Genomic DNA, 11,866 nt, shown 5'->3' on the forward strand with positions numbered 1-11,866 from the left:
GAACCACGTTTTGTTCAAAACTGTATGTGTTTTAAGTGTAATTTAAGATATGGAAAATGGGGAACACATTACATTTCCTGGATACAGGCATACGAAAGAGAAGGGGAAACAAACATGAATTGAACACTTTTAGAAGTGCCATTGTGTCAGCTGTCACCCACTTCACCTGGTAGACAATATCAAACAGCTGGAATTACAGTATGAGGAAGTACTTGTATTGTTTGCTTAGAATATGAAATACATCAGTTATGCATCTTAAATTGTCTGCATATATCATCAGTTCATTAGTCACGACATAGTGACTGATGATATCAGTGTAGATACAGGTTCTTTCAGTCTGATAATCTATTATTGCCTGATTACCGTAAAAAGGATCAGTTACATGTCTCTTTGTGATGTGATGGTAAAATGAAATTGTATCCTGGAATATTTCCAAGAAATCCCAGACATTTCCTGAAAATATACATTTCTCTGCTTACTGCTACTGCTCACCTAATGAACATACTGACACACATGTATATGCCACATTTGTGAAAATGCATGTTAAGACACAGTATTTAAAGTTAGCATATTTTATCTTTATTTCTACTGAGATTATATTTTTTGTTATATATATAGATACCAGGCTTTGTCAGGGATATATATTTCTGTTACATCTGCTCATGGGACATCTTCATGAGTGTCTCTCCCTCTCTCTCTTCAGTGTGTGTTTGTGTGTGTGTCGGAGGCAGAGCAGAGCTTATAGCTGCCACCCATCCCATAACCAAGACTTCTGCAAAGACTCAGCTCTGCCACATTCACCTTGCCAGATTGTAGTTCCTACTCAGTCAGTCTGCGATTCAAGCCATTCTTGTTAAATATTTGCTCTCACCAAACCCTCTTTCTACTGTCCCTACGGTTCCATCTGCTCTGTTGTGGCCCTTGTTCTTCAGATAGCTGTCCCATCATCCCTCGCAACAATGATTTACCCCTTGCACAGCAGAACAGACAAATCTCGAGAGCAATCAATAAATCAAAAGCCCTGACAAAAATAAAAGAACACATCTGCTATCTGTGGCTGTTGCAGGACTGCAGTAATCTCGTCCAATCATTTAATGGCCCACCTACACTCTCCTAAATAAAGATAGGAAAAATATCTTCATATCCTAGTTTTGCTATGACAATGTCATGTATTTTGTTATGATCAAAACAATTATTTGACTGTTTTATTTTCAACAATAATGATTAAGGGGTGTAGTAACTCAGTCATCCAGCAGGGGTCCCAAAGCACCACCTAATTCAGGTGCCATTACATGGCTGTCTGTTAATGATTTTTATAAAGAGGGAAAAAGGAGAGGCTAGTATTGAAGCTATAAGAGCCTGATTGAAAAAGGAAAGGCTTGTGATGCTGTTGCTTTGGTTTCAAAATAGTTATCTGAAAGCTTAAAACAAGACCAGAATGTTCTAGAGTTTCTGTGTAAGTTTCCTGTTGGATCTCAGTGAGGCTTGTAAAGTTGTTACAATGCACAGTATCAAAGTACTCCACAGAGATTTTCTTTAGCATGAATGTCCATGTGAGAACGACAGGCTGTCAGATCCACTTTGTTCTTACATTTTCGAATAAAGAAAGGGTAGAAGAAAGGCAAGATAAAGAAAGAAGATGGACTGGTTTGAAAGAATGACTGGTATGGGGATGTGGAGAAGCAGACGTAGGCAAAAGAAGGGGGAAGAGAGAGCACTCTGCCTTGGATCTTTAGATTAGAGACAAATCATTTAGTGAGACTGATTAAAAGTAAAAAATAAGTGAGTGACAGAGTTCATCACCAAACGGACAGGAAGGAGAGGAGAAGACAAGAAATAACATCGGTCATCCTGGCTGGTCGGCTATGGGGAATGGTGGTAAGAGTCTTTCAGCTGAGATGCTTCATTTCAATTCTGTTTACAGTAAATGTGAAAACAAACAACTTTCAAAAAAACTGCTCTGCTTAGTGATCCAGCTTTATTTTTCATTGTTACTTTTACAACATTGTTGTCCTTAAATTCCAACAAAATGTTCTCGTCTGCTTTGGAGTCATTGTCTTTTAAGGCTTTGTTGGGATACACATTTCACAAATCCCTTGTCATTGAGCTCTGCTTGTTTCCTTTAACTATGTATTACTTCTCTATGTGTTAGCTGGCAACTTAGAATGTATATTGAAAGTGTCTTTAAAACATGAATTGTCATATATTGTCACAATTGCCATAATGCATGTACATATACTCTTGCTTGAAAGGTGCAAAGGTAAAGCAGCAAATACAACTTTGAAACTTTAGTAGTAACGCTTACTCAATCTGCTGCTGCTGAACTTGTGCAGTTAGGAGAAAAAATGAAATGGCAATGTAATAGATGTCACCACTGTTTACATCAAGTGTCAGCTGTATTTGTGTCCCTTAAAGTCCCTCTGCACACGTCATTCCACATTCTTTTCAAAGGCTGATGGCAGAGCGGGCATCTTTCCCAATGATTGATTTACCAATCTCATTTCATCGGAGTGAATATTCACTCACAATGAACAGATACATATTGATCCAATTAGGCCAAGGCAGCCAGACAAATCACTATTTCAGTATGTAATCATTAATGTCAGAAATACAATACCCTATAAAACTAAAAGAGAATCATTCATTTGGCTTGTTTATCGTTCTTTGAATGTATGTAAAATGATCTGTGATAAATCTATGACTTTAATCTGATCACCTCTCTGTATTTGTGTTTGTAGGGAGCAGCGTAAACTCGGCAGCAGTCGGTGTTGCTGTGGGCTTTGGTATTTTGGCCATCCTCTTTACAATTGCCATTGTGCAATTCTGCTGCAAGCACAAGTGCAAAAAATGCTGCAAGAAAAACGGTGAGCATAGGTTCAGTGAGTCAGTTCACCACTTTTTATTAACCAGTGAACCGGCCCTTTAAAAAACTTTCACTTTGTTAACCTGGCATGCATTACATTACATTACATTACAGTCATTTAGCAGACGCTTTCTTGGTCTGTACTGAACAACTTAACCAACAATTAAGACTACTATATGTTGAATCTGTCATGCTATGTCACACTGAAATGTACATCCATTCTTCTCTTTTTCTTTCTGTATAGAGCCATCACTGAAAGACAAAGTGCTCAAGTAAGTTGATCTTTTCCTCACAGGCTGTTCAAATTCAAAGTTTTATTTACTCATATATCATGTTTCATGGTTGATTTCTCTTTCTACAGCAAAGTTGGCTTAAAGAAGTCTCGTCCTCCCTTCTCCATAAGCAGTATCATAAAATGACGGCCGACTTGGTGGCAATTAATTGTGGCAACAACTACCATGACAGAAAGCACACGGCTCGTCTGTCACTTTCCTACGCATCACTTATCTTGTTTTCAGTATGATATTCATTCCTGTTTGTATTTTGCTGCTATAACTCATGTTGATGTTTCTACCTGAATACTGAGGAGGGATATAACCATGTTATTTTCACATGACTTTGTGTGATGTCATGCTTTCGAAACATGTCACTTGCCAACTAAGACTTTTGATCTGAAAACAAAGTGCCCACTTTGAAACTGAAAGAGGGGCATTACATGCTTCTGTGTATGCAAAGTTGTACTCTTATGTAATTATAATGACATTGCAAAATAATGAATTCAAAATAATGTGGAATATACATTTTAAAATATATATATCCTTACAATTTCATGTCATTAGTTTTGCTTTATGTCATGACAACTGTCTCAATCAGTTTGACATGTTGTGGCTTTTCGCCTGCACGCACACCTCCGCATTCGCACACCTCCGCATTCGCACACACACACTACAGAGAAACAAATGCTTACATTCTGCTACAGATGAGAAGAACATTTGACGTGAAGGTGAAATATCAACAGCTTAACCACAGCAACCAGGCAGATCGTTTTTCTTGTAAGCTGCAGGTGGCTTCCCCTTCATGTATCTACTACCTTTTTGATACTTTCTATGGTTGGCGGAATTATGTCTCATAGCTTTTCCTTTAATCAAACTAAAACATGTTTTTCTGTATCTGATGTTTTTCTGATATGAGCTACCTACAAGAAGGTGAAAAGGTCAAATTCTCCACTTTGTCAAAAACAACAACTTAGCTGAGCAGAAAATAAGTGCGAAAACAAATTCAGGCCAGTCACTCAAAGGTGAGACATTCCACTTTCGTATGTCTGGGTACCATAAACATTTCCTGTAATTGCCTCGAAACTTTAATCAACTTCTTTCCTATGGGAGACACTTATTACGTTTTATTCACACATGTCGGATAGATTACTGTTTCCATTTTTGTTTCTGCAAAGTGATTAATCCTTTTCTTGGTTATTGCTTTGGTTAGCTGATTTCCACTCCCCCCAAAAATATCATGTGACTGTACACACAAACTGCAGTAACTCTCAGAGCTACTGGCAGTCACAAATTATCAGATATGCATGAATTGTAGTGCTTTATTGGGAATTTACGGCCTCAAAATAGCATGTAAAAATTGGTCCATATTTCATTTTAAGATATTGTTAATATCAATGAATAATTGCACAGCTGCCTGTCCTCTTCAAATACAAGCTGTTATGTTAATTAAGTGCAATTTATTTATTTATTTGGTCCCTCTTAAGTAAAATGTCAACCAAGGTAGGTCCCAGGTTATTAGTTAATCTTGTGATTGCATCTTGTAGAGTCCCTGCCTCAAAATCATCAAGGCAGAGGTCTGTTTTTAATCAAATTACAACAAAGTAGCACATAAAGTATTATTCTAGCATTGGGGTACTGGTAGCGCTCCACGTAGTGGTAGGATTAGCAGGGGCTCAACGGAAAACGTTTTCCACAAGGCCTCCTAACAGCAGCCAAACATGGAGTGGTAAAAGAAAGAAGATTAACTATGATCTCCATTTGGTGATCATCAGTTAACACGTACGTCAAAACCAGTAAAGTGAGTCTTTGCAGTTAGAAGAAGGTTTTTATTTTTAGGATAAGCCAAAAGCTGTCTCACTTCCCCTATAGTTAAGTATGTTTAGTAGGTCATATGATTTCCCCACCACTGGCAGGGATCTACTTTGTCAAGAGTGGTATATCCTAACAGCGTATGTGAAGATTTTACTTATAGTTCTAAGATAAATGTTGGGTATCTGAAACTTCAGCCCTGTTGACAATATTTGCTCTATTCAATGTGAAGCGGGATTTTCTTTAACTGAGTTTAAGCCTATAAGAGGAAGTGTTTGTTTCTTAGTTCAGAAGCTTCGAAACCACCGCTCTGGTTCCTGTACCCAGAATTTGCATATGGGGATCCCGAGAACTGCAAAGTGATATGTAATGTTTATTTTCTAGTGAGTATCACCCTGTTGTTTCTGGGCGTCTTCTAATCATTGTTTCTGAAATCAACATCATTTCATTTGGTTGGGTTTTTTTTGTGAATGTGTGACATTTGCAGAACATTCCAGAGAGTTTCTTTTAATGATAGACGAGTCACATTCACAATATTACACAATGAATATCAAATAAATAATTTAAGACAGACCTGCTGTTTAGGCTATAAGCACATGAATGTCTCTGGCTTTATATCTGTGACAACCGTCCTGCATGTCATTGAAAATAGCAAGAGACATGTTTGCTCCTTTGTTTGACACCCCTTGATATTCCACACATTTAAAATGGCTTACAAGTATTTTATTTTGTCTAATGTTTGGATATTGGAAAGATAAATATATACTTTTCAGAAACTTTACAGGTTGCTTACGGACATTGTTGGCGTAGGTGAGAGCAAGGAGTAGTTGCAAAATGTCCAAGAGTACGTAACTGTCAAACTGTTTCTCAGCATTGCACCCCACACCAGTTTCACTTCCGGCATACAGCAGTTAAGTCAGTTTTAAATATACCCAGTGTGATAGGGTTGAATAAGGTCTTTGACCTTATGTTCTCCATCTCTAGAAGCTCCTGAGACTCCAACCAACAGCTAGCAGCCAGCAGCTGTGTGGTCTAACGTCTATTTTCTTCCTTTGTTCAATAACAGCTTGTGGCTTGTTCTATTTCTACTCACAGTTTTCCCCTTCTTCATACAAAGTTTCATAATTGATATGAACCCCCCCCCCAAATACTGACTTATGCTGCTATTCCGTGACTCAAATTATTTATTTGAATGATTGTGTCATGTAAGGAAAGGAAATGATCAAATATAGTATTTAGGTATGGAGGTTATGTCAGCATGATTTTTATAAATAGCGTTGTTGCATTCCACATTGCTTCAGTCGGTCTTCAACTGTACGTCACAGAGAGAGAGCGATAGGTTGTTCATATTGAAGTCCTGTCCTCCGTCCTGTCCTCCGTCCACTAGGGGCAGTGTTGATAGAGCTGTTAGCAGAGGGAAAGTCTCCCCCAGTTGTACAAAAGTTGTTTCTAAGTCATCCACTACGACAGTGTCCATTTGTGATGTTTTAGAATAACTTGAAAATGTAAGCCCCGCCTTGTAAGAGTCCACAAAATCACATTTGCTGCTCAGTAGTCCATTTTCAATACACATAGCTCTGTATTGTTTGATAACCTCAGTTCCATAATGTCCTTGTTTATGGCACCAGGTACACTGTCCTGCTCCTAAACAAATACAGGATTGAAGCCCAGCCCTGTAGCCTGTGACCACTTCAGCCAAAACTGAGTCGGGAAGCATCTGTTTAAACAGCTCCTCATCATCACAGACATTAATCTGCACGGCAGAGGGGCTATGGCTGCGATAATTACACCCAGCAACCTTTAGAGATCCACTGTCCTGTCCATCCAAACTCATAGAAGAAGAATCAAGCTGGCAGCACAGCCCCAACCCACTGTCCTCCCTCTTCCTGGCCACGTCGGTATCAGTCCTCTCATCCTTTAGAGAGTAATCTGTCTGACAGCTAGTGGAGCTCTCTTGTTCTCCTAAACTCCCACAGCCACTGTCATCTTGTCTCATTGGACAACTTCCTCCGCTGGTTGTAGCAGAATTGGACTCCATGCTCAAGCCGCTGTCCATGCTGGTCCTCCTCTCCTCCTCTCTATCGTCCTCTGTTACAGTGTCATGTGTCACCGGATCTTTGACACAGTTTTTCACTTCTGTTCTGTCGGCGGACAGGAACCATCCTTTGTCTGTAACAACCTCCATAGTCCCTTCTCCAACAGAAAGTGGAAGCCAGCCACTTAAAGGGGATTTCTGGGGTGAGAAGAGTGAAGAAGGAGGCTGTTGTATTATTTATTGTCTCATAAAATAATGTGCAGGAACAAAGGTAGTTATGACCAACTGAACCATCTCAGCAAGGCTTGTATGAAGAATGTGCTGTAATTAAACAACCAACTTTTCGTTCTGTTTTCCGCATAGTTGACAGTTCAAGTTTGTATACTGTAATTTGCCCCAGTATCTGGTTTTTGAATGTACTTACCAATGCAGCAGGTGTTTTCTCTGGACGTCTCAGGTAACACTGGAGAAAAGTTGCCATAATAGCAACGCTGGCCAGTACACCCAGAATAGATAAGGATGACACAGCTATCACGAACCATTCTGTGGGGGAACAAATACAGGAGAAGGTTTAATAGGAGCAATGGTGTAATCTGTTTTATCAGTAGATTTAAACTTGTATATATATATTGCAACACAATCTTTCTTTCTTACAGACTTAAACAATTTGGCCAATGGATTAGTGACAAGAAATGTGCTTATTTTACTCTTACCAAGAGTAAACATGGAGCTACCACTAGCAAACCGTTAGCTTCGCACAGCACAAATAATGGAAAATGGTGAAAATATTATCTTGCCTTATCTCTTTAATGCAGTTTTGTGCCCTGTCTGTTGTAAGAATTGACATATGAATGTGTCTCATATTTATTTTATTGTTAGATTTATTTTAGTTGATATTGTTTAAACTTTTCATGGTGAGATGTATTTGAAAAACCTTTTATTGGTTTTTTTTGTATCTCACCAGCGAAATTATTTTTTATGTATTATGTCTTTTTTTTGTTTTACTTACATAAATCCACTAAACTAACCTACATTCTAACAATCTGATTGCTGTTAAAATATGCTGTCTCTTAGCTGTGCATCATCATACCAATATTTACTCACCTTGCTCTGGTAGGTGCAGACACTGTTTAGTGGACACACTGCTGGTGGACAGAGCTCCAATGCCCTCTACTTTGATGCTGACACAGTATTCTCGCCCCCAGCGGAGAGAACTGAAAGTCTTAATCCTCTGATCCTCCTCCTCGTTATCGTTCAGGTATGCTGTGGTGTTCTGTAGGGGAAAAGTCTGATTACCACGCAGGTCAAGGCATTGTATTGACCACATTTTACAATATAGCCTGGGATGCGTAAGGTTCAGACGTTTATTACATGACATTAAATATTGTAAAATTGTTTTATTGGATCATTAACCTTACCAAGGCCCAATAAGGTTTGTAAAACCAAAAACAAAGTTGGACTTTTTTTCAACTGAATTTAAAAAATGTAGCTACGTATAGCACTGATTTATTAACAAACAATACATACTACATAATACATATTTTAATGATGGGTTGGTGGGAAGTGTGGGTGCTGCCTTAAATTATTTCACATATTATACCTTTATATGTTGTCCTTTCTCCTCCAAGTATATGGTGTAGGTGAGCCCATAAGGAAAGAGTTTTTTCAGAATGGGTTTTTGGTGAACATAAATAGTCAGAGTGCTGGAAGTTGCCCACAAGGTGAAGGAGGGAGGCTGCAAATCACCTATAGGACCAGGGAGAGGTAAGAAATCAAACCTATAGCCAAATTACAATGTAACAACCATGGTACACTGAGGTCCTACCAAACTGACAGGTATTCTTACTTTTACTTGGGAGAAATCTTTTGGCTTTCCACGCAGAAACGTCGTCTCCTGCAACTAGCTGAACTTTGACCTTGTATCCACAACGATAGTCATGTATAAGGCTGCTAAGGTCACAGTAGGTCTTTTTGATCCCGGTGCAGCTGGCCACCTCGGCCCATTCATCAGTGTACCTGAGGACAGAAAACCCCAGTCACAAACTGGAAGGAGCTGAATATGATAAAAATATGAAAATATATATATATAATTTCAATAAAAGTCGATTCAGATAAATCAGTGGGCAATAATAACAATGTACACAGTGTAGATGTTAAGGAAAAAGGAAACAGAATGCTGTGAAATTTGAAATGCAAAATAATAGGACATTTGTGAACAAAACTGACAATTTAACTCTGAAGTAAAAGTTAAACATACTTTGCCATTTGTACATTGTAGTGGGAGTTTGATGGGGCGTCCGCAGGATGTTTCCAAAGTACAATTACCTCCCCATCCATAATATTCACATCCAGTTCGTCAGGCCGAGGGACGTCCAGTCCTGCCGTAGTAAAAGGGGAAATTATCATGAATATTCAGTGCTTATTATTACACAATCATTCACATTTCTTTAAATAAAAAACAGTTTTATATTATATGGTTGAGAGAGGAGACTTTTGTACTGTTTTTAATCTAGACTGTGAAACCATAAACTGCTGAAATGTTATCTTTAGATAGAAGGATGTGGTCGGAAGAAGAAAAGGAAGTCTGGCTAATGAAAAAGCCGCTGCCTTCTTGCTGATCATTTATGGGATGTTTGACGATAATGACAATGTGGGTTTTTCGTACAGGGAACAGGGTTTAACCCATTACCACTCTGTGGGCTGCATTCAACTGAGTGGAACAGGACATTTTGCAATAAATGTCTGATGCAATTCTTTTTTCCACCTGACGTCTTCATAATGAAATCATATTGTAAACATAGGTTTAGATAATAAGTTTCATTGTAACAACTAAACATTTACCAGAATTTCTGTATTTGACTTATGGTATTTGCCATGACAGTAACATTTCATGGGGAGTTTTTCCTGTGCCGATGTGAGGGAAGGACAGAGGATGTCGCATGTGCACAGATTGTAAAGCCCTCTGAGGCAAATTTGTAATTTGTGATTCTGGGCTATACAAAATAAACTGAATTGAATTGAATTGAAAATTTCCAGCCGTTAGAAATTCATGTGAAATTAAGAAAAGTGAAGACAAACATAGTAAAATTTATTTAAATACAAAACGGGATAAAATAAAACAGATAAGACTGAAGATATTGTGTAATAAAAAGTGTTAATTACCTGACACACAGATGATCAGGAAGACAGAAAGTAGTGTCTTATTGGTCATATCCATGTCTGGTAGCTGGAGAATCAAAATCCAGGCAGTAGCCACCAAAAAAGTCCCTTATTTCAATCATCAGTGAAGCAAATCAGACTGAAACATCTTTCCTCTACAGCGAGTCCACGTAACAGTTCAGATTAACATAAAAAGGTTCATAAATGTATCCAGTGGTGAAGCAGCTGTTCTCTCACTGATGTGGTGTCTGTTCATCTGTGGAAGAAATAAGAAGAGGCAGCTGGTTTTTGCCTAATTATTTACATAGTCCCCCAAAATATATCTGTCACTCTTGCTCAACCCCCCTCCCTCTCACATGATGCGCTTCCTGTTGTGACTACATCAGTGACGCTGCTGCTAGTTTCATCTCTCCCTTCTCTCCCACCAATCATTTACCTTCCTCTTTTGTTTTTTATTTTCCTCTTTCCCCACTCACAGTAGGTTCATGGTGTACAGTGAACTGCTGGGCTGTACGTGACTCAGAGACCAGAAAAGGGAAGTATTTAGGGATTCCCCTCTCACTTTTTGTGATTGCAGGCAGATGTTTGATTATATGGGCAACATGTTGCTTTTAATCATCATTTTTTTAAACTTCTTACTTTCCATCATCAAAAATACAATCTGCATTATAGCAGACACATAGCTTCTTTATTTGCTTCTGTTTAGTTCGTGTGTACAGCACCAGCATTTGTTTTTTTTTCCTGTGATAGTCTGTGTATTTTAAACCTCAGTTGTGGTTGGCTGCATTGCAGGTGGTTTTTGCAAAGAGCAATGATAGAGATGGCTGTGAGAACTATAGGGACAACTAAAAATACACATTTCTTCTGGGTTAGTTTGGATGAATATGTTTGACAAGCAAAACAAACATTAAAAAAAGGCAAATCAGGTAAAACATTATCTGATTTGTGACATGATTTGTGGCAGGCACAACCTTTTTAAAAATTGTGTGGAATATCATTAACTTTATCTTCACAAACCACAGTGACCATGGAACTTTATCTTTACATCTCATTTACTCTGCAACCCATAAGTTCAACATTTAGTCAGACATGAAAGAAAATGAGTAAATGAATGGTGTCCACCCACAGATAAGTTCACTATATTCGCAAATTACTAAGAAATGTAACCACTGTCTAAGATATTCACCTTCATATACTGACTGTTAGTAAGTGCAAAGCTTCCATCAAGGCCTACATTTTTATTTACATTTATTTTCCTCCTGGAGTCTGCTGGAAACTGTTCTATAATAAAAATCTGAGACAACAAGATATTTCTAATGCAATTACCCTAAAACTACAGGGTTGTTTACAGTTCAATCAACTATCTCACTTGTCTCTTCTGTTTACAATATAACAGTGCCAGCCTTTAGCCAGGTCTCTCACATGATCTTGTTTGGTAATTAAATACAATGTTTACGTCCTTCACAGGATATTTGTCGCATCGTTAAAAGACCAAACTCTTGCTGTTTGCATGCAGACCTGATGTTGATAATCAGTCCCATTGAAACTGCATTTAAAGTTGTTAGCATACTTTACATATAACACAGCTGCTGAGGAGGCAAAGTCAATTATTAGTTGAACAATTGCTTTACTCTGTTCAAACTGTTATACTCTAATTCTTGGATTCTTATAAATACACTTTAAATTCTGAGAAAGCACTTTTCTCTTAATTCTAGCCAAATATGT

At 38.2% G+C, this 11,866-nt stretch overlaps 1 protein-coding gene across 1 annotated transcript; it reads right to left on the bottom strand.

The window, feature by feature from the left end:
• Nucleotides 1-4,506: 4,506 nt before the first annotated feature.
• On the bottom strand, nt 4,507-10,390 carry il10ra (interleukin 10 receptor, alpha). The gene is made up of 7 exons (XM_054599278.1): nt 10,145-10,390; nt 9,240-9,360; nt 8,829-8,998; nt 8,583-8,728; nt 8,087-8,255; nt 7,407-7,525; nt 4,507-7,180 (listed from the first exon to the last, which is right to left on the bottom strand). The coding sequence occupies exons 1-7, from the start codon at nt 10,197-10,199 to the stop codon at nt 6,245-6,247; spliced, it is 1,716 nt and encodes a 571-aa protein (XP_054455253.1). The 5' UTR covers nt 10,200-10,390; the 3' UTR covers nt 4,507-6,244.
• Between the last annotated feature and the right edge of the window lie 1,476 nt (nt 10,391-11,866).

This window comes from Anoplopoma fimbria, chromosome 1, assembly GCF_027596085.1.
Source record: "Anoplopoma fimbria isolate UVic2021 breed Golden Eagle Sablefish chromosome 1, Afim_UVic_2022, whole genome shotgun sequence".
Taxonomy (NCBI): Eukaryota; Metazoa; Chordata; class Actinopteri; order Perciformes; family Anoplopomatidae; genus Anoplopoma; species Anoplopoma fimbria.